We start from the raw sequence: 22,354 nt of genomic DNA, 5'->3' as shown, positions 1-22,354 counted from the left end.
AGGAGGAGGAGGAGGAGGAGGAGGAGGAGAAGGAGGAGGATGGTGAGGGGGAGGTGGGAGAGATGCAAGGGGCTCTATCTATGAATAACCCAGCTAGGAGTGGTGCTGAATGGCATCTCGTCTTTCCCACAGTCTCGCCCACCCCGCCGCCTGGACCCCTCTTTGTGCCAGGGCCAGAGGGAGCGCGGCGCTATCCAGGGCGGGCTCCATGCCCATAAAAGTGGCAGAAGAGACAAGCGGGCAGGGTGCCCCTGTGCCCCTGTGTGCCCATGAGCACTGGACCACTGCGTTCATATTCTTCTCCCTTCGGTACTGGCGAATAGGGCAAGAGAGAGAGAGAGAGAGAGAGAGAGAGAGAGAGAGAGAGAGAGAGAGAGAGAGAGAGAGAGAGAGAGAGAGAGAGAGAGAGAGAGAGAGCAAGAGAGAGAGAGAGAGAGAGAGAGAAGGGAGATGGCTCTTCCACAGTAAAGTCGTGCACATGGTCTCAAAGTCATATATATATATTCTGCCTTGATATAAATAGATGGATTCACATGTGAAAAAGCAGATCAGAACTGAAACAAACATGACAGTTTTGCTAACAACATGCTTAAAACCTCCACATTATTTGTTCAAGCACTGGCTTATACCATTCTTGTAAATGATCAACAGGTCAAAAGGACAGGACATGCATTTTGCACACACAGTGACCCTGAGTGGGAAGCAAAACACCTGTAATTACAAGTTACTTAAGACCCTGTAGTAATCGGAAGAAGCCATAAAGGAGGTGTGTGTGTGTGCTGCGAATGGCGAGAGATCCTCGGTATAGTTTCTTATCTAAGCTGTACTGTGAACTTGGTGTGCGTAAGCCACATGGCATTCTTACATCATACAACATGCAAAGAATAACAATCATATGATCTTATGTCACTATACTGCTGCCACTGCCAACCTGAGTGAACAGAGAGTGAGACAGAGAGAGACAGAGACAAACACACACACGCAGACACATGTAATGACAAACAGAGGGTTATGGTAGTGCACTCCCTGCCATCAATACCCAAACAGCAGTGCGTCACCAAAACACACAGGTACAAAAAGACAGGACTCGTCCTACTCCCAAAAACAGAGGGCAACCCTCATTCCATTCATCCAGCTTCAGACAGGTCTGTCAATGCCTGTCAAAACACACAGTTTGTGTGGAATGCAGGGACAAAAGTCTCACCCGCAAAAGAAAAAGAGAATGAGTAAGCCTGTCTAACCGCCACAGAGTGACGTGTGTGACTTTGACAAACCCCAGTGAGGGAATTGTCTCCTAAATCCTTCTGGGTGGCGACAGGCCACAGGCGGGGGAGCTACACCTAAATACTGCGCAACCTCCATCAATCAGGCTACACCACTACACTGTTGCCATGGATTTTCACGTGGCACTGTTTACTTGTTTACCTTCTCGTTGTCAAGGCTTTTTCTCGCACGCCATGGATAAATCAATACTGACAATACAACTAAAGGCTTCACAACCCACCCCCACCCCTACCCCACCGCCATCCCCCTTCTTAACGAGTGTGCGCCAAAGACGGGCCGGATCTGAAGCATCCGTGACTCAGTTTCATTCTTTCATTCCCCCGACGCACAACTGTGTTGTATCCGACAGTCAATTCAACGCAATACACCACTGGCAGGAACCACAGACCCTGTAATATACAGCCCCAATCTCCCTGATTTATTTGGGAGGGGGGGGGGTGGTGGTGGTGGATGGGAACAGGGGCAGTCTGGAGAAGGGGAGGTATATATGTATGTATGTATGTGTGTGTGTGTGTGTGTGTGTGTGTTTGTGTGTGTGTGTGTGTGTGTGTGTGTGTATGACTGTGTATGTAGGGGGGGCAATGATCCAGAGAAATCTCTTGAGTCAGCAGACACTTGGTAACAGCTCAAGCTCTGAATCAGATGACTGCAAGCGGCCTGCCACAGAGACGACTGACCTGTTATCTCTGAAAATGACCATGTGCTGCTAATGGTCAGGCAGAGTGGAGTGGCCTGCACTGAGCAATGAATAGGCAGCATTCAAGGAGAGCCAGGGTGCAAAACAGAGTTCAGGGAAAATACAATGGAGAAGAAAATACCTTGGCAATTCCAAGGCCATATAAGCAGACTAAATCGAAAAAGTATGTATATATAGGTCTATTTGAGACATTGGCAAGTCTCTCTGTCTATGTCAGCCTGACTCAGCCAGAGAATAGAGACTGAGTTTCTACACGTGTCTATGTGTTCATCCGTCCCATTACACAACATCAGCCTTCTGTTATGAACACTTCGTTGTTTTCACGCCAAGTAGCCTATTTATCATGGATACAACTGGCACGCTATCAGTCGATGATTTTTAAACCATGACAACTTCCTAAGATTTCGAACTACACACTCAGGGGAACTACTGAGCAGTAGCCTACATTTAAAAGTGAATACACAAGCCTACCTTCCAACCGGCAGAGCTATTGCTGTCACCCTTGTCCTTGAAATAAGGGACACTCTTCACCATCCAGTCGTAAATCTGCGACAAGGTGAGGCGCTTCTCCGGGGAGCTCTCGATAGCCTTCGTGATGAGATCAGCGTAAGACATATTTCCCCAGGCATTACGGCGAGACGAGCTGCTCTTCCGCTGAGCAGCGGCAGCAGCGGCCGCCGCCACCGACGAGGTCGAGCCGACCGGAGAGGAGAGCAGGGGCACCTGTTGCTGGTGCGCTATCTGTGGGCTCGGCAGCTGCTGCTGCTGCTGTTGATGTGGATGAGTCTGGATACAGTTCTCCTGACATGAGAAGTCACTGCACAGGCCCAGGGGCTTCTGCTCCGGGTAGTCTTCATTCTCCTCTAACAAGCTGAGATTGTTGATGAAGTCAGCATTGTTGGTGGGCTCCTGTTTGACGGAAGGAGCTGGCGAGGATGTGTTGGAGTCAGCCGGGTTGCTAAAGTCCGGCCGTGGTAGGGGCCAAGTACAAGACCGAGGCCGGGAGAGGGGCTCGAAATCCGGGTCGATATCCACTAACTGTCGCTGGGCTGCTTCAGCCATAATAGCAATAGAAAGTCCAATCCAAGAGTCACATAGAAGTTTCAAGGGAAAAGTTACTCATGCGCAACAAACCCAGAGAAAACAAACCGAAATTGAACAGCAATAGTAAGGAAATAAGTCGCGTCACATACACCGCTAAAACTATTAACCTACATTAGTGTAGGCTACAAGTCCGCGAAGCCAAGCGAAGTCCAAGCGTAAACACCAAACTAGATGTGGCGCAGCAAAACACTGAGAAACGTCCCTGTCCAGCTGATAGGCGGTAGTTGTTGTCTGCAATCCAGTCTTAACAGTACTCCGCTCGTAGGCTGTCGTGCCTATCCGTATTCCTGCCTGTTGAGTGTGGTTGTACTGAGCGTAAGTGCTGTTACTGGAACTATCATATGTCAGCTGACACCACCCCTACTTGAGTGACAACGCGGGACCGCCAATGAGTGCGCCTTTTAAAAGTGAAACAGCAGGGGAATGTTTTCTTCTCTTTGGTCTGATAAACATATCCTGTCTCAATTAAACGAATCTGCCAGAGCCTTGTTGTTTTCTACATGAATTGTTTCTTTCGGACGTGTTCACCTATTTTCCTCAAAACACTTTGTTTGAGTCGGGGGAAATGAAGAGCCTGTTTTGAAAGCTTTGTTTGTCACGAGCGAGTTGTTTAGTAAATGGTGGTTACATTGTAATAACTTATACCTCACTTGACCTATATCACCTGCATTGATTTGATTGTAACTAGCAGCCTAGGCATAGCCTATCGCAAAATTTAGACTTGTTATTTTTTCACATTTATAGCAAAACGCTTTTTCAATTCACTTAGGCTACTCTAAAAATAACCTGTTACATCAGGGATCAATTTAGGACAACTTGAATTTTAAAAGCAAAATGCTCAATTGAGCTAGGCTCGCTGCATTTTCTCGTCTAGGCCATTGGCACATTTATGTGTAGCCTTGCCTTAGCCTACACTATAAACCCATTCATCACCTAGGCTACATGAATCAATAGGCCTATGTGAATACGGAATACCAAATATGCAATAGCCTGCTTTTAATCAATATTAGGAGTAATAATCTACTTTTAAAAAAAAATAAAACAACAATGATTACAGAGGGACAACCTGTTAACAGGCCTACAACTAAATGTGGTCACATAGCCTTCTCTTGAAGCGTATCAGTGCCTTTCAAATTGGGACACCTGCCAAAAGATAGTTCGTCTCTTTAAACCGATGGACGCTGTAAATATTAGCACCAGCGTTGTAGGCTTAACAAATTGGCCTCGGCAATTCAACTATGTTTATAAATAACTTCTTATTGCAGCCTACATCATGATTACGCGTAATGCAAAGGGAGATTTTTGCTCAAAAACAAAAGGACCAACTCTTCCAAATCAGACACATTGTCTTATTATTGTTTCAATATCTCCATCTTGTGGCCATACTCTGAACTACCTCGTTTTAGATAAACATTCTTGCGTGCGTCTTGAGACTTGCGCACTTCCTTATCGCATTTGGTCGTGGTCGCGCGTGTTTATTCGGCAGCAGGTATATGTTCACTTGTATTTATTGCACACACTTATGTGTGCTTTTATCACCAGATATATTATCTATAAATAGGTTTAAACAGCTTTCTTTCAGTTTTACATTTGCTAGCTTGCTAACTTGCAGGTGCTGTCTGCTGTTCAGGTTTCCCGGAATGCTTACGCGGCAATTCCGGGTCTATCTCAGGAAATTCAAATGGACTTTGCCAAAATAACCTCTTGCCAGACATCAGACATTAACGTGTTGCGTTAACATATGGAATATATGTGACTGAATCCTCAAGATGGCCTTGGCCTGTTGATGTGCCATGAGGTTTGAGTTAGGCTAAACATCACGGACAAGGTAGGTATAACGGCGTATGGATCACCCACGTTTTAATATGTTCCAAAAGATATGCCTAAATGAATAGAACCTGTTTTCACTGAAATATTTGCAACTGCTGGTCACATTTTCTGGTGCCATAGCGACAAAACCTGGTGATGTATCAGGCTGGAACGGTCTCATTTAAACAGGATTAGACTTCTTGCGCCTAATTTGGGCTAATTCTTTGGCATCTCAACGCCAAAATAGATCTCATGTTTCTTAAAGGGTCAGATCATTCTTTTTATGAAGACGACTGTGCACGTTAATTTGTGCTCCAAGGTGTTAGGAATGGACTTGGAAGTAGGTCTAGAATAGGACACACTCTGATGTGGAAATATTAAACTGCGTACTGGCCTATACTGCAACAAAATGTGACCCTTTTAATCACGTCTTACTGTTAATCATTAGTCAGTAGCCTAATCAATGGTCCACACAGGATTCCGAGCTGAGGATTTTAGTGTGGGGAAAAATCCAGTAGGCAAAGCCGTAATCATATGGTTATAACCATACATTATTACGGTTTTGCCTACTGGTAAAGTAGGCCTAGGCTATATAGTCATGTGTGTCGTGTTTAGTTATCTCTTACTTCTCTTTTTTTGTGTGCCGTTAATCAGGACACTTTTATGCACGAGAACTCAGTGGCCCGCATCTGGGCCAGAACATAAAAATGAGGCTATAAGTCCAAGCGTAAATAAACTAGATGCGGCGAAGAACTTCCTCAACAGGTCCCAAGCCGGAGCGGGTGGGGGGAGTCCGCCCCCCTCTCGCCAGGCTGGCAACCACCAGCGTACACAGCGTGGGCACTCTGAGCTTGGAATGCAGAAATGAGATGATCACCTTGCAGTCATCCTCTCTTGAGCAATAGCTTACGATATATGAAAGTCCTAGAATACAATGGAAGCATGAACTCTACGCTGAAAAAAAAGCAGAAGTGTGAAATTACGCACTGCCTTCTGTCTCCGCCTCTCTGTAATAAAAGCCTACCGCATCATGAATGTAGAGCTGTCTAAAGATCTGCTGCCATTCTCTGATTTAGAGGCTGCTGTGAGGAGGACTGGAGTGTAAAAGAGGACTAGAGTCTGTGTGGGGGATTTGTATTTGAATCATCATCTTCATCATCATCCTCGTCATCATGGCTCCACATCCTGTTGTCCAGGCCATGATAGACCTCACTGCTGGAGCTGTTGGTATGGTAGACCTTTTCAACTTTTCTTATTTTTTATTATTTATATATTTATACTTGTTCCTTTTTTATGCTGCAATCATTTCATTTTTCCTTTCATTATTATTATTAGTGTATGGTACGGGCACTGTGGCCAGTTGTGCCACCTTTTCCCACTTAATACTGTCAAGGGCCCACATTCACAAAGAATCTTAAGGCTGAGAGTAACTCCTAACTGAAACTCCTGAAAATAATGGCGGTGTCCATTGCAACTTTAGAGGTGGGTTGCACCAACAAGGATTACGTTTTAACCTGGATTAAATCAAGGGTTATCCATTAATTACAGTTGCACCAAACTTTAAACCTTGCTGCTGAGGTGGTTTAGATTTCTGAAATAGCTGCATAATGGATTGAAGAATATCGAGTCCTACAAAGGAAACTAATAGACCGTCTCAACCTTATGGAGTTTTATGATGAAGAAGAATTTTCTTGGAGATACCGATTCAACAAGGCATCTGTAATAAGATTCAATGTAAAAATCATGTACACAATTAAAGGTTTAAACAGTTAAACTATGCTTAAAATTAAGTAGTGCAACATAGCTGGAATTACTATAGATTTAAACCTAGATCTACAAATCCTTCATGAGGCCTAAACTACAATTAATTTAATCCTTGTTGGTGCAACCCACCCTAGGACTCCTACATTTATTTTCACTAGTAATCCATAATTTATTTTACCTCTTAAAGTAGCACCGGCCAGGTTAGAAGTAGTCGAGAGGACACGGCGGTCACTCCAAGTCAAGCTACATGTAGCGCATGACAAATGACGTCAACCACAGCAACAGAGCTCTTATCTTATCTGAGGAGTTGTCATTTTTCCTTACAAAAAAGTTGGTCTCTGCTGCTTTGTGTATAGATGTTAAACTTAGTTAAAAACTTTTAGTGTGATTTAGGAGTACTCTTAGTGGTAAGATAAACATTTTTGTGAATACGGACCATGACATAAAGGACTACCCACAAATGAATCAAGTCAAGATAGTAGTGTATAGACTACAGTATGTCATTGCCATCTTCATGCCATGTGTTACAGTGAAGTTTAAAAAGTGAAACAGCCTAGATGGTTGTGCAGTACATTCAACTCTCTGGCCATTTAGGAGTTCTGTGTAGAATCCATAGGCTTATGTCAGTTTAAAGCTCTAACATCATCTGCCATAAATATGTTATGTCGTCACTATTCTTTTTACTGGGCCTCTTTTGTTCCCAGAGTGCAGGTAGCAGACCACAAAACATGATCTGTTCAGACCATGGTGTCTAGCTGGCGACCACATAGAGGCCACACTATGACCCCCCCCCCCCTTCTGCTGTTGTAGCAATCCCAGTTTAGAGCCAGGTTTCATTCAGTATGAGAGTGTAATTGTAGTTTTTACAATATGCATTATCAGGTAGCGATCACCTTAAACTATGGCCAGTTCGAGATGAGGAAAACTGCTGCTGGCTCTGCGTGTAGGACATACAGTAGGGTCACTGCTAAAGTTGCACAATTTGCCAGATGAATCAACATCATGGAATTGCACACTTACAGGAAAGGAGAGCGCAAGTTCAGTGATCAGGAACTGGTAGGGTGCGTGGTGGTCATGATACATGATGAATATGTGATGGATACGTGATCTTTTAATTTGAGGAACTTTACAATCGATTACGGTTATCGAGCAGTTACTTTCACATTCTACAGTCTGCTTGGAGTACACATTCATAATGTGAGATAAGATTACTGTAGCACCATCTCCTTTGTTGAATACAATGTATTATGCTAAGGAGAACAAGGCCACATTACATTAACCTTTCTAGGTGCTCTAATAACTTATGGCCCTGTATGTACAGATCATTTGTATGGTAGGAGCAGGCTTCACTCAGTCTCTTATGTTTCTTTTTAGAGTGCTTGGCCAAACTTATATGCTTACTTACTCAGAAACAGAAAAAGGCCGCACTTTGCATATAAACGTGTTTTATTGCACAGACGCGTTTCGGCTTAGCACCTTCCTCTGTGTGCTCAAAGATCAATTATCAATAAAGATAACTAGATGATATGTAAGTGTCTTATGCGTTAGTATCTCATCCATGGTAATAGGATATTAACTGTTCCTTATACATGGTATACAGTAAATGGAAACAATATAATACAATATAAAGGAAAGCACTTCCCCATTAGTGCAAGTATAAACCAAGGGTCAGAGTGACGGAAATCCCTTCTGAATTTCAGAGAATGTAGCAGCTCTGTACATACGGGGAAGGAAAAAGGCCGCACTTTGCATATAAACGCGTTTCGGTTTAGCGCCTTCCTCGGTGTGCGCAAAGACTATTTTGCATATAAACTTGTTTTATTGCACAGATAGTCGGTGCAATAAAATACGTTTATATGCAAAGTGAGGCCTTTTTCCCTCCCTGCATGTACTATATCCTATTACCATGAATGAGATACTAACGCATAAGACACTTGTACAAACACATTTTAAGGATGCAAAATATCATCTAGTTATTTTTATTGATAAAAACTCCGGAAATATCTATAATTTGTTCTGTCAATATCACACACCCCTAATAGTAGGCCTATCTGAAGTTTTACCCGCTCAGAAGAAAACATGTGAATCCAATTCACAAACGTAATGCAAACAGCACAAACACCAACGCAAACAGCAATGCACAATCTTCAGGATCAGACAGATAACTGTAACAGAACACAGGGGAAGCAGCCCCAGACAAGTTTCGACCTGAATGGCTCAGAATATATCTGTGGTTCGAATGTAACGACAGTGTAATGAACTCCTTGGTTTATAAAATGAATGGCCTTGGTGTGGTCGGCCAAAGGTAAGATTTATTTAAGCCTGCACCCCCCCCAAACTGTACTAATCCCCTCTATGTCAAGCACTAGGGGGGGAAATCTCTGTCATTTTGAAAAAAAAAATAATAATAATTGTAAGCCCTGATAGAAGCCGGCCTGCTAGAACTGCAGATACGTCCAGTTGCAGTGCTGAGTAATGCAGTGTAATGGTGCCGGCAGCGGCTGGGCCACTGGTCACCAGTCGAATGCTGGTAAAGTATGAAAGCGGGTGGTAGACTTCAGACACAAAATAATGATCTGCTATTGAGTGGCTGGTGAATTTGAGCACTTGTTTGTCAGTGGCTTTTTTTTTTTTTCAAAGTACATTTCCAGGATTGTAGGTGCAGTGGTTTACTCATGCCTACCAGCTGTGTGGTTCCCGAGCAGATTGTGTGTCCTACCATGTGTGCAGTGCGATAGCGGCAAGCCGGATTGAAGAAAGACCCCAAAAGCACTCGCGCTGGCCATGCGCCATGTTGTGAGTGAGGGGGGGCGCTCACTGCACTGAATGATGTCTTTGTTCATGACCATCCATCCACTGCTTTTTGGAATCAGTCCGTGTGCTCATTTTATGCTCATCCAACTTACCATCTCTCCCTCTATCTGCTGTTGTGTTGATGTAACTGGTCATCTTTCTTCTCTCTCTCTCTCTCTCTCTTTCTCTCTCCCCCTCTTATGTGAACATACCAATTCACCTGTCCCAGGTGGCACTGCTTGTGTGTTCACCGGGCAGCCCTTCGACACGGCCAAGGTGAAGATGCAGACGTTCCCGGGCATGTACCGCGGCTTCCTGCATTGCTTCTCCTCCGTCTACCAGCAGGTGGGGCTGCGAGGCCTGTACCGCGGCACCTCGCCGGCCCTCATCGCCAACATCGCCGAGAACGCCGTGCTCTTCATGAGCTACGGCTTCTGCCAGGACGTGGTGCGCTACATCTCCGGCCTGGAGCGGGGAACCGAGCTCAGGTGACCGGACGCCCCCGAACACAAACACCTGAACCAGAGCAGTCACACAGTCAGAGTATCCAACTGATAGATACTGTAGATAGATACTGTAGATAGATAGATAGATAGATAGATAGATAGATGGATAGATGGATAGATGGATGGACGGATAGATAGATAGATAGATAGATAGATAGATAGATAGATACTTCATTGATCCCCAAGGGGAAATTCAAGGTCCCAGCAGCTTAAGACACCACACACAACATAAACTGCACTACTGTATAAACTGTATAAAGACAACTCAACAGAACCACTGTTTGGGCTCAGTAAAACACGTTCAACCTTTCTGTTACGCCGGAATGTAGAAATAGTGAGTTGTTTTGTAAATGGCAACCTGACATTCCTAAAGATTCCAAAACTGTTGATATCCCACCTTACCTCATTAGAGTGAATCCACTATTGTTTTGGAGCAACTGCAGGTCTGTCCTGTTGTCTTTACCCATGGTGTTACCCATCCTTTCCTTGCAGGCAGTGGCATGTCAAGGGTGGATCTGATATCAGTGAGCACTTGTCAGTAGGTTCAGGTCAGTGGGTTTTGACATTACAGTCAGTAGGTTGAATTCAGCATGTCCAAGCATGCCCAAAAGGACATACTGAATTAGTTGTCTCCATGAGGCCATGTGGTCAGGACCTCCACTGAGATATGAGACGTACGTCGTACTTACTATCAGATAGAACCGAGCTCATATTCACAAAGCATTCCAAGGTTAAAGGTACACTATGCAAGATTCTCACCTTACAGTAATATAACCTTCATGAAGCCAATTTTATGGTAAACAAACTTGTGATAGTAGAATCGTTCAGCTAGCATAGCTATGCAGCATAGATGTAGTGAGTTCCTACTGAGAAAACCAGCCATGCAACTTCAATTTGCATATTAGCCTATTGCCTTTATTTACAGTTAAGTTTACATAAAAATGCTAAAGTTGGCTAAAAAGAGTATTAAAAAATCATCTTTTGGAAAGTGAGTGATTTCAATTAGACTATTAAGCTGGTTTGATTTGCATTGAGCTCAATGGGCATCAAACAGGCTAATAGGCTAACTGAAAAAAGCCAATGCCAATCTCTAGGTACGGTGAAGGGTATGTCATGATGTGGGGCTATTTTAATTCCAAAGGCCAAGGGAACTTTATCGGGATGCATATCCTGTATCCATGAAATAACTGGCCTTTAAAAATAAAAATCTGCCTGCCTCTATAGAAATTTAACATAGGGGTAAGTATACTTATGGCCCCTGTATTTTACAGTAAGGAAGAACATTTATTTATTTACGATACATTACTCCTTCACAATGAAAATTGGTGTCCGTAAACGTTGGGCTGTATGCATTTGTTTGTTTGTTTGCTTGTTTGTTTGTTTGTTTGTTTACCTCTTGTTCCTCAGGGTGCTCGTATAGACCTCTGAAGTTCGCCTACAAAAACTATGCAAAGCTGCCATCTTTGCCCGTATAAGGAGATCCAGGTGTTATAGTAATAGAAGCTAACTACAGTACCTATGGCAAGTTTGTCTTTGGGGTAACAAAAGTTGCCATATTAACGTACCAAAGATCACAGTATCCACTACAAGGCAGAGGGCAGAAGTGTGTAGAGCAAAACGTCTGCATTTCAGACTTTTATCATCCCTTACAGGGGAGCTACACCAGACGCGTAACTGAAGCGTTCCGTTCGCGACGCGTATGTTGCAGCACTGAAATCCCCATGTTACTTTCCCATAGGAGAAATCGCAAGATACCGGATCTTCATATATGGGCAAAGAGGTTTTTGTAGGTGAACTTCTGAGGTCTATGCCCTCTCATCAGCAAAGACATATCACTCATCATAAGCCAATCACCATGGTCTGTGCAGGCAAGCTCGTGCATGAGAAATGGCGGCTACCATAGCAACGGAGCTCTTATCTTATTTTATCTTATCTTATCTTATCTAAGGAGTTGTCATTTTTCATCTCACTGAAAGTTGGTCTCAGCAGCTTTGTGAGTAGGATTTCTAAGAAAGCTTGTTAAAAACTTTTAGTGCGATTTAGGAGTACTCTTAGTGCCAAGATAAAATGTTTTGCGAATACGGGCACTGATAACGAAGGAGTGAACTTTGAGTACACATTAATGAGTAAATGCATTGTGCTTCTACCATTTTTGTAAACATATTTTACATAGTATTTTAAGTTAAGCTTGGTGTGGTATATACTGTATATTGGTACCAAGCTTAGTTAGTAGCCTGATATGCTTTAAAAAAAGATAGTCTCAATGTTCTTAAACTATGTTTAGAATATGTGGTCAAGTCGTACACTACTGATTTGAAATGATAAATTACTGTAATAGTAGGACAATTTTATTATGAGCTACTAAATGGTAAAGATGTTGATGCCAGAATAGTGAATGCACACCAAGTGAATATGGCCTCGTGTTGATCTCCACGTGTTTGCAAAGTTTTCCATGGCCAGGCATGCCATTTAGCGAACACGATATGCCTGCTCATGTTTATTGCCAGTTTCATATCTCAGCTATGAGTGCCATGGAGGTACACTATATGGGCCTATGTGTGTGTGTGTGTGTGTGTGTGTGTGTGTGTGTGTGTGTGTGTGCATGTGCACATGTATGTATGTGTGTGCTTGTGTGTGTTTGTGTGTGTGTGTGTGTGTGTGTGCGCACGTGCGTGCATGTGTGCCTGCATGTGTATGTATATGTGTATGCGTGTGTATGTATATGTGTATGTGTGCATGTGTGTGTTTGTGGGGGTATGTGTGTGTGTACGTAGTAAACTAACATATGGTTTTGTGCTGTCCCGAGTGCATCTGAGTTCAACTGCAACCCTGTCATGCCCTGCTGATGTTCTCATTTATATCGTCAATCTTTTCTGCTCAAACATAATCATGTTATTTGCTGTCAAAATGACACCATCAATCATTTGCATATCTAAGCTCTTTGCTGGTTTTGAATGCCTGGAGGATTGTAGGCCTACTCAGCAGTGTGTTTGGAATGCACAAAAAGGGATTCACCACGTACCATTATCTCAACGGAACTTGCAACCGCATATCATTTTTACAACAAGAAGTCTTAGCTTTCTTTCTTTTTTTAATTAAAAAAATGTCGGTCACTTTTTTTAGACTTTCCACCACACAGATGCTGCTTCCCATAACAAACACCAGACCAGGGTGTCTCACTCACTCTCACTCTCCTCTCACAGTCCTGCTCGCTCATTCACTCACTCACTCATTCACTCACTCACTTTCCTCTCACTCACTCACTCACTCACTCACCCACTCACTCACTGACTCACTTGTCCTCTTCTCTCTGTGGCCGTGTGGTGAAGTGATATTCAGAAGGCGTGCTCGGGGTCGGTGGCCTCCATCTTCTCCTCGCTGGCGCTGTGCCCCACGGAGCTGGTGAAGTGTCGCCTGCAGGCCATGCATGAAATGGAGGCGTCGGGCAAGATTGCCAGCGGCCAGAAGAGGTTAGTCCGGCAAAAGGGCATCCATCGAAGGGTTAATGAAAGATGGTGAATAAGTAAGAGCAAAGATCATTAAGGGCGGAGCAAGATACTTCACAAGAAGCCACTTCCTGGAACCCAAAACGCAAGAGGGAGGGGGGGCAAAATCCCCCTTTATGCAGAGCTGTTCCATTGAAGTCTATGGAGATGACACGCATGACACACCCCCTTTATGCAGAGGAGGTGATCCCCGTTTTGCGCCCATAGACATGAACTACGACGACGTATCTTGCTCCGCCTTAAGGATCTTTGGTAAGAGGAGGTAGTGGTGGTGTTGGTGGTGGTGGTGGTAGTGTGTTTGACATTTTTCGTCTAGCTGCTATCAGGAGTTTTTAAACCTGATGGAGAAAAGTAAATGAAAGGTTGCAAGAAGGAGGAAATTCGTTGAAAACACAATGTAACCCAATGACATTGGGTGACAGTTGCTGCTGTTGTATATATACTCATTTCGTCATTTGAACATACTGTATCTCCCCCAGATGGTAGTGTGTTTGACATTTTGTCTAGCTGCTATCAGTTTTTAAACCTGATGGAGAAAAGTAAATGAAAGGTTGCAAGAGAGAGGAAATGTCCAAATGACATCGGGTGACAGTTGCTGCTGTTGTACAGTATCTACTCATTTGAACATATCTTCCCCAGCACGGTGTGGTCAGTAGTGAGGAATGTGATTCGGACCAATGGGCCGCTGGGCTTCTACCAGGGCCTGACCACCACCATAGTGCGGGAGCTGCCGGGATACTTCTGCTTCTTCGGCGGATACGAGCTCAGCCGCTCCACATTCGCCAAGCACATGGGCAAGGACAAAGAGGACATAGGTGAGATTCAGCTCAGACCACTGTCTCAAAGCCCCCCCCCCCCGCCCCCTGGCAGGACTAGCTATATTTCCTCCTCTGCTGGAGAAAGTGTGCATGCTATTTCTAGAGGTGAAAAACTCCAGTTTCAGTGAGTAAAAGTCTGATCATGTATTGGTTCTACCTGTGCACTTCGCACAGGTGATCTCATCAATTAGCTGCTCTACCTAGCTGAAGAGTTGTGCTAATTATAATGAGCTGTTTTAAATGAATGGTTGGCACAGGTATGTGGCAGGACTTTTACTCACTGAAGCTGGAGTTTTCCACCCCTGGCTATTTCTCACTTCTCTTACCGGGATAGTAAGTCCCAATGTTGCAAGGTTGGTTTTCGGCCTGGGGACGCTAGGGGAAGCGGGGAAAGTTACCGGAACAGATGATTTAATCATCCAAATGATTTCTAAAAGGGTTTATTTAGTTGAAATACTGTAGTTGCCAAGTTCCCCTTTAATGGGTGCCAGATGTCATCATGTAAGTAAGTAAGCCATTTTAATTGGTCACATTACATCCCAAAGTGCTTCACAGTTAAAAAGACAATTAAACATGAATAATAGGGTTGTATGCTGTTGTGTCCAGCCTTTTCAGATGCTAGCACATCATTGCGAGTTTTTGATGAGAGCTTTGCAATGCAGTATTCTGGACTCTACGTTAGTATACCTGAAATACCTGGTGGTCTGGTGTCATCCCTGCGGCGGTTGTGTTCTGCAGGTGTGGTTCCGCTCATGTTCAGTGGAGGCTTCGGGGGGGCGTGCCTTTGGCTGGTGGTGTACCCCATCGACTGCGTCAAGTCTCGCATCCAGGTGCTATCTCTGGCCGGCCGGCAGGAGGGCTTCATCAAGACCTTCGTTGGCGTTGTGCGTAACGAAGGTGAGCTGTTTTTAAAGCCATTTTCATGTTAGAAAATGCAATTCTAGAGGCTATTGTATTGATTTTGATATGAAGTGGCTCATTGTTGACATTAATGCTGTTTACTGTTTGTTGTTGTGTTGTGTGTGTATGTACATGTGAGTGTTAAGTGGGTGTATGCGTGTAGTTTCAATATGCCTTATAACATGTATATATGTATGTATTTATGTGCATACAGTATGTTGACATTTGTGTCTGTATGCACTCAGACCTCACTGTTTGTCTGTTAACTTGAAAAATCAATAAACAGAAGGTTTAAAATCAGAAAATGCAATTATAGAAAAATATTATAGGTGTACTGTATATAATGTATATATGCTAACTGTAAACCAAAACAAAAGCACATATACAGTATGTGAGTATAGAATATAACTTCATAACCTTTGTTTATGTGTCTGTCTGCAGGAGTGGCACCGCTGTACTCTGGTCTCACCCCAACCATGATCCGCACCTTCCCTGCCAACGGAGCGCTGTTCCTGGCCTACGAGCTCAGCCGCAAGGCCATGATGAGGAAGTATGACAGCTGAGGTCCTTCCGCTGTCCATCCGCAATAGAGCTTCTATGACATGATGATGTTCCTCATCGCCTCGCTGCCATTCAGTCAAGCACTTTATTTTGTTCAGCCACTCCACCTCTCCTCTCTCTCTCAGGAAAATTAGTGACTTGTGTTTTACAGCAGCAGGTACTGTATATTAGAACCCGGTGCAGGATGGATTCCGGTACTGTCACTCCGAATTATGTCATGTTTTGTTTCGTTCTTTCACGGTTCGCACCACCACGGCCTCCTGCAAAGAAAAACATCCATCCAAGAAAAACATCCATCTCTGGCGGAGTTCACACGAGATGGATGTTTTAGGTCCATTCCTGCCCGACCACTCCCATTCAAATGTGCCATGTCTCAATAGCGTGTTTACACCTGTTTCTGCAAAACATGCATTATTTTTAGGCATCTTTCTGCAAACACGACTAATGAGTACACTATAAATACATGTACACATAGATAGCAAAATAACAGGCATACATCTTTAAGGAAAAACAATCTACATTCATTTTAATTTGTACACCTTTATATTTTGCCGGAGTCTTCAAACAATACCTCTGTACTATGACGGTAGTAACCTCGGAGCGGTGGAGGGTCCTCTGTGATCAGAATTGCATTTAGTTTGCACTTGGTCTTGAAATACTTACAAGTCTCTTCTGTAAAAATATCTTGCTGATTCAAATAGTAGTTATCTGATGAATGCAAGACACTCTACTGCTTGGGAGCATAGTTTGGTATTAATAATCTTAACCGTGTTTGATATTGAGAACTTGAGTACTGTCTAAGTAAACACAATAAATCACATGATCTATAAAAACATTTTGTCCTCTGATGACTTCATTGAAAGTAACAATGTATAATGTGCCATTTTACCCCTTATCTCCAGTAGGGGGCGCAGGATATTGCATTGTAATGAGGGCCATCCATCTGTGTGTTCGCTCACATAACCTAAAAACTACTAGCCTGAGTAACTTAAAAATTTCATACAAGATAGGCGTGTAAAATCTTGGATCTGGATGTGTGTTTGTGTGTCCACTCACAAAACGTATAAACTACTACCGCATTTCATACAAAATACGAAGGCATGATCTTGAATCTCGATGCCAGATTTTTTTTTCCACTTCTGACCAGTTATGGGGGGGTTGGTCTGTAGCCACTCGAGTGCTCTTCTTGAAGTTTTTTTTTTTATGCGCAACTCCTTTTGAATCATCTCAAATGAATTCTGTGGAATATCATGTGAGCTTTGTTGGTTTTAACTGAAAATTTGGGAGCTAGACTCCGGTATGCATGACATTCCCTACTTTGTTTTACATGTGAGATGTGTCACAGATAAACTCGACTGTTGCTCCCATTAGCCATCCAGCCATTGTACAATTATGTGGTCTGGGGAAGAACACCCACGAGAAATGTGAGAAAGACTTTCACAGCTCACCGGATTATGTCCGTTTCAGTGTTATTGGTGTGTTTTGTTGTTTGTTGACATGTTTCATGTAAAAAAAAAAGGTGATTTGGAAGTCAAATCCTCACAACCATACAAAACATTTGTCATTAGTCAGCTAATCCAGGAAACATATGGGAACATAGCAGCTGAACATGGTAAGTATTATCCTATTGTTTCTTGGATGTTGGCTACAACAACCAGTATATTGTTAAGTATTTTAAGGCATTAAAGTGGTGAAATACATCTATACAGTACATACAAATAGTAAGCCGTATAGAGCTTTGCACAGAGCTTTAGTTGTCCTGGACAGAGAAGGCAAACATCATTAAAGCATTCAGTCTCCTCCCCAGGGTACCGTTCCTCAGGGCGAAGGATGCCTTTTAACAACAGGTGATGTTGAGGAGCCCCAACACAGCAGCAGAGCGTTGAGTTATCACTCTGTGGTGGAACATGAACGTGAATCCCTGGCTGAGCAAAGGGAAGTGCGTGGTGAGTAGATTTCACAGCCACCGTCTTCACTATGAAGGTGCACTCGAGTTTACACACACACACACACACACACACACACACACACACACACACACACACACACACACACACACACACACACACACACAGACACACCATATGATGCATATGTCATGAAGAGCCTATGCATTAAAAATTCACCAGAGTACATGCACAATGCCATACCTATGGAGCAGTAAAATCCAAACTCAAGGTCCTGGATGCGTGACGCCTCCATGGCGGTGTGATCATATTTCACCAGAGTGGTGTCATATTGTCCACCCATGATTTATTCATGTCACAACACAGCCACATTTTCATCAATAGAGCAGGGTTTCAGGAGCATTTCACTCTTTAAGGTGGAAACTGCATGGGGAAAAAATTCAAAGCTACTGTGAACAGGAGGTGCAAATACATGCAAATAGGCCTGGCTCTGTATTTGTTTGACGCCTATTTAGCAAGAGTTAGCACTGAGAAACCCTGGACTCCGGGTTGTCAGGTAAGGGGATAGGCCACACCCTAAAATGCATGGAGACAAAAACCTCCACTCCCCCTCACACCCTGCGCAGAGCTGTTCCTGGCCTCCAAAGCCTCCCTCTCCAGAGCACTTCCTTACGAGTGCACTGGCAGCAGTCAGTCATGGTGAACCAGCTGAAGATCGCAGACGCTCGCAGTGAGAGTAGCAAAAGCATCATACAGGGTAGGTAAACTATCCACACATGTGCCTATGTACTGCTAGGACATGGACAGAATAATTTTAGACTTTACAGCTTGTTGTTGTTGAGCTCCTTAACTGTTTCTAGTTTTGGCTAATTTGTAAAGGTCTCCTTGTGTTTAAAAGTGGTTGCTATGTGGAGCGGAGACCCTGGTGTATGCTCTTTGGAGAAGTTAGCAGGGGAGGAGGCATAGTTACCAGACAACAGTGAGTCAGGCAATTGGGCATGTGACCGGTCGCTGGAGTGACTTACATCACTTGATACTTTGAAATGAACAACATGCAGTGAGCGAGAAAAGGACCTGATACCTGATGTAATCTAATTTCTCATTACCATACAGCCGCCATTACTGCTGATGGGTTGGCTAAACTTTCAGCACAGACTTTTTAAGGTGTAAATAATAGTCATTTCAGTTTGAATATTTGTTATTATTTTCTAATCTTAAATTACTTCTAAAACTATGTCATGCAATTTCAATGGAACAATGACAAAAGGGAAATGTAAACAGACAGAGGTTTTATAGAATTAATTTATTTAAAAAGTCTTATGGATTCTGAATCATATAGTTGTTGTTTTGAATACAACCATTCCCCATTACCTGGATTTACTGTTGCCCTGTTGTTGATCAGATCTGGGTGATGGGTCTTTGAAATGGAGGACCTGATTGAGCACAGCTGTAGGACCATTTTGTAAATGTATTATTTTGCAAATAATGTGTGTATTAAGTATAGGTTATATAATATATAATATATTAATCCATCTCACCTCTACCCTCAGATGAGGAGGAGAAAGCAGGCTTGGGGAAGTGTGGCTGGATATTGTTTCTCTTTTCTGTGTTGTTCACAGTGGCTACTTTTCCTATATCCATATTCATGTGCATAAAGGTATGTTTTTTTCCCGTATACAACATAAATGAACACTGAGCCTCACACTGCTCCATTTATTCACAATCCTATTTTGATAACAAAAAAGGGATATTGATATATGACTCTCGTTTGAAAAGGTGTATCTCTTTCCTTAGATTGTGAAGGAGTATGAACGAGCAGTTATGTTCAGACTGGGTCGTATTGTGGATAGAAAACCTAAAGGACCGGGTGAGATCTGATCATTTATCTGAAACACATCCATTCCAATTTAGCTGTGTAATTGATTACTCAAGATGAATTGTCTAATGATGCCCTGATTTCTACCTGTTTAGGTATTTTCATTGTGGTACCCTTCACAGACACATTTGTGAAAGTGGACATGCGCACCATCTCCTTTGATATTCCACCACAAGAGGTCTGCCTATTAGCTTTTATTGTTCAGTGGAACTTTAACTACATTAGTTTCTAAACTAAATATGAACTTGAAATCATATTATATTAGTTGCCTGAAGACTAGTGATTTGCATAGAAATGTTATACAGTAACACAGAGATGGTTATGGCTGTATCACTGATATTGACTTTATTACTGTAATATATACTGTAACCATTAGATTCTGACCAAAGACTCAGTCACTGTGTCTGTGGATGGGGTAGTGTACTTCCGAGTCAGCTGCCCCATTTCCTCGGTGGCTAATGTCTCGAATGCCAACTCTTCTACCCGGCTGTTGGCACAAACCACCCTGAGGAACGTTCTGGGGACCAAGAACCTTTCAGAGCTCCTTTCTGACCGACAAGGCATCTCACTGAGCATGCAGGTATGGGACAGTAGAGAGCAACCAGACTACAACATGTGTCTGGCCCAAAGGCTTTAGAGTCACCTTTACCAAAAAAGGTATTCTTATGCTTAGTTCAAAATAAGTAGACTATAAACTTATTTTTGCTAAGGACAGCTCTAAAGGCATTTTATGTACTGTAAGAGGGCTTGTTATTGTTATATTGTCATCTGATGGTAACTTTTAATGTTAGTCATTGATGCATTATTAGACACTCATCAATACCTCATTGCTGACTTTACAGGAGTCTCTTGATGAAGCCACAGATCCATGGGGCATCAAGGTGGAGCGTGTGGAGATCAAGGACGTGAAGCTTCCCCACCAGTTGCAGAGAGCTATGGCTGCTGAGGCAGAGGCAACGAGGGAGGCCAGGGCTAAGGTGAGAACCCTTTCAGAGAGAGGGAGTATCAGAACTCTAGAACATACCCAGATGTGAAACACACACACACACACACACACACACACACACACACACACACACACACACACACACACACACACACACACACACACACACACACACACACACACACACACACACACACACACACACACACACACACACACACACACACACACACACACACCAGAGCTAAGGTGAGAAGCCTCTCAGAGAGAGTTAGCTGGCATCTATACTAGGGTGTTAAAAGGGATAAACATCAAGATGCTATAGCTATAGAGGCTAGGTCCTAACCAAAGTCAAACACCCATCAGAAGTGTATACAGAAGTCCTGAAGGGTATCTAGGGACTATCACAAAACAATCTTCAGAAACTGTGCTAAATCAGAAAGGAACGTGCAAATAAATCCATGGAAACATCAGACAGTACAGTATACTACAGTTTTATGCTGCATTAGTTGTCATTGTGTGTCATTGGCATTGGCAGTTTCAGTGGTATAAATACTTGCTTTTGAGACTAAGCATTTTGTGCAAGATACAAACTTTTGCAGGTAATATGTGGTGCAGTTTGCAGTGTTTGATTCAACGGTTGTGCAAACGTTAATAGTGATTTGAGAAATGCACCAATGTGACTGGGAAAAACTGTAATTTACACTGAACATACTGCACATTGTAGCTGTAGGAGTAGTTCATTCTATGGTTCATGCGAATTTGAACTGTACTTCTTGTGTGTCTGTATCAGGTGATTGCTGCTGAGGGAGAGATGAATGCCTCTCGGGCCCTAAAGGAGGCATCTCTGGTCATCGCCGAGTCTCCCTCTGCTCTTCAGCTGCGCTACCTGCAGACTCTCAACACCATTGCAGCTGAGAAGAACTCCACCATCGTCTTTCCTCTGCCCATGGACATGATGCAGAACTTCATGCGCAAGAATTGATGGATGAAGATGGCGGGATAAACTAAGAAACAGAATTCACTTATTCACTAAGTCACATAAGTCAACCTCAGTATAATAGTCTCTGAATATTTCATAACGAAAGCCTAAATGTAACCATCAGGGTTAATATGTTGCTTCGGAATAAGCATGCGTATCTGTGTATTGTAACTTGTACTTTCATAATTTTCTATATATTTCTAAGATGGTAAGCCTATGGTGCATGTGCTTTCGAGATTTGTCAAATAAATTGTAGTGGATTAAATTGTACTTACTTATCCACTTATTCTATGACCCCTGTGGACATGGCTGTAGATGGAATAATAAAAAACAGTAGTCCAACAAATATGTTTGACACATGGACGATTGGGTGTGTAAATGTTTAGCCTAGCCTACGATATCACCTCAAAAATTAAGAAATCAAGTCAAGTCCAAATCAATGCGTTTCAATGGAAGTACATTATAGAACAAATGATTGTCAATGATATGGTATGATGGAAGTATCTTACAGTAATGCCAAGTCACATAAGAAAGATATTGACCTTTAGACAACATATCAAGTGACTTGGCATGCATTGAGATACTTCCATCATGCCATATCATTGACAATCATTTGTTCTATGTTCATTGATTTTGACTTGACTTGATTTCCTCATTTTTGAGGTGATATGAAGATAATATTCCCTTTGGTATCCAATATGAGCAAAATGCAGCAATTATTTTGACTGATCGTTTGCAGGTAGAGCCAAAGTGTCACTGGTAGAGCACCCAGGCATTGGGCTATTGTTTTCTTGTTTGGCTGTAAAGCACAACGTGAAGATTCTACATTACTACATAATCTTTACTTAGCGCTCTATGATCTTTGATCTTTGCTGCAAAGTTCTTCGTTTTCAAAAACTTT

The 22,354-nt window shown here is 42.9% G+C and overlaps 3 protein-coding genes across 6 annotated transcripts in view; 2 read left to right on the top strand and 1 right to left on the bottom strand.

The window, feature by feature from the left end:
• foxo1a (forkhead box O1 a) overlaps nucleotides 1-3,371 on the bottom strand; it is a 41,444-nt gene extending 38,073 nt beyond the window's left edge. For both annotated transcript variants that reach the window (XM_062551913.1, XM_062551914.1), the window contains exon 1: nucleotides 2,453-3,371. In XM_062551913.1, coding sequence (XP_062407897.1) covers nucleotides 2,453-3,043 — 591 coding nt within the window. In that variant the 5' untranslated portion in view covers nucleotides 3,044-3,371. The remainder of the gene's footprint in view (nucleotides 1-2,452) is intronic.
• Nucleotides 3,372-4,538: 1,167 nt separating this feature from the next.
• slc25a15a (solute carrier family 25 member 15a) lies at nucleotides 4,539-16,568 on the top strand. 3 transcript variants are annotated; one of them, XM_062552637.1, is made up of 8 exons: nucleotides 4,539-4,574; nucleotides 4,716-4,913; nucleotides 5,971-6,121; nucleotides 9,681-9,939; nucleotides 13,287-13,427; nucleotides 14,103-14,278; nucleotides 15,020-15,178; nucleotides 15,623-16,568. In XM_062552637.1, the coding sequence occupies exons 3-8, from the start codon at nucleotides 6,067-6,069 to the stop codon at nucleotides 15,742-15,744; spliced, it is 912 nt and encodes a 303-aa protein (XP_062408621.1). In that variant the 5' UTR covers nucleotides 4,539-4,574; nucleotides 4,716-4,913; nucleotides 5,971-6,066; the 3' UTR covers nucleotides 15,745-16,568. The 3 variants fall into 3 exon arrangements, with proteins under 3 accessions (XP_062408621.1, XP_062408623.1, XP_062408624.1); XM_062552639.1 differs by having other exon boundaries at nucleotides 4,545-4,913; XM_062552640.1 differs by lacking the exons at nucleotides 4,539-4,574; nucleotides 4,716-4,913; nucleotides 5,971-6,121 and adding an exon at nucleotides 6,145-9,454.
• Nucleotides 16,569-18,294: 1,726 nt separating this feature from the next.
• On the top strand, nucleotides 18,295-21,637 carry LOC134099651 (stomatin-like). The gene is made up of 7 exons (XM_062552598.1): nucleotides 18,295-18,406; nucleotides 19,200-19,306; nucleotides 19,444-19,516; nucleotides 19,621-19,703; nucleotides 19,902-20,105; nucleotides 20,368-20,502; nucleotides 21,265-21,637. Exons 1-7 carry the CDS (start codon nucleotides 18,346-18,348, stop codon nucleotides 21,454-21,456), a joined length of 855 nt encoding a protein of 284 aa, XP_062408582.1. The 5' UTR covers nucleotides 18,295-18,345; the 3' UTR covers nucleotides 21,457-21,637.
• Nucleotides 21,638-22,354: the final 717 nt, after the last annotated feature.

The sequence above is a fragment of the Sardina pilchardus genome, chromosome 13 (assembly GCF_963854185.1).
Source record: "Sardina pilchardus chromosome 13, fSarPil1.1, whole genome shotgun sequence".
Classification (NCBI taxonomy): domain Eukaryota; kingdom Metazoa; phylum Chordata; class Actinopteri; order Clupeiformes; family Clupeidae; genus Sardina; species Sardina pilchardus.
The sequence above is the reverse complement of the archived record's forward strand: the minus strand, read 5'-3'. Positions and strand labels throughout refer to the sequence as shown.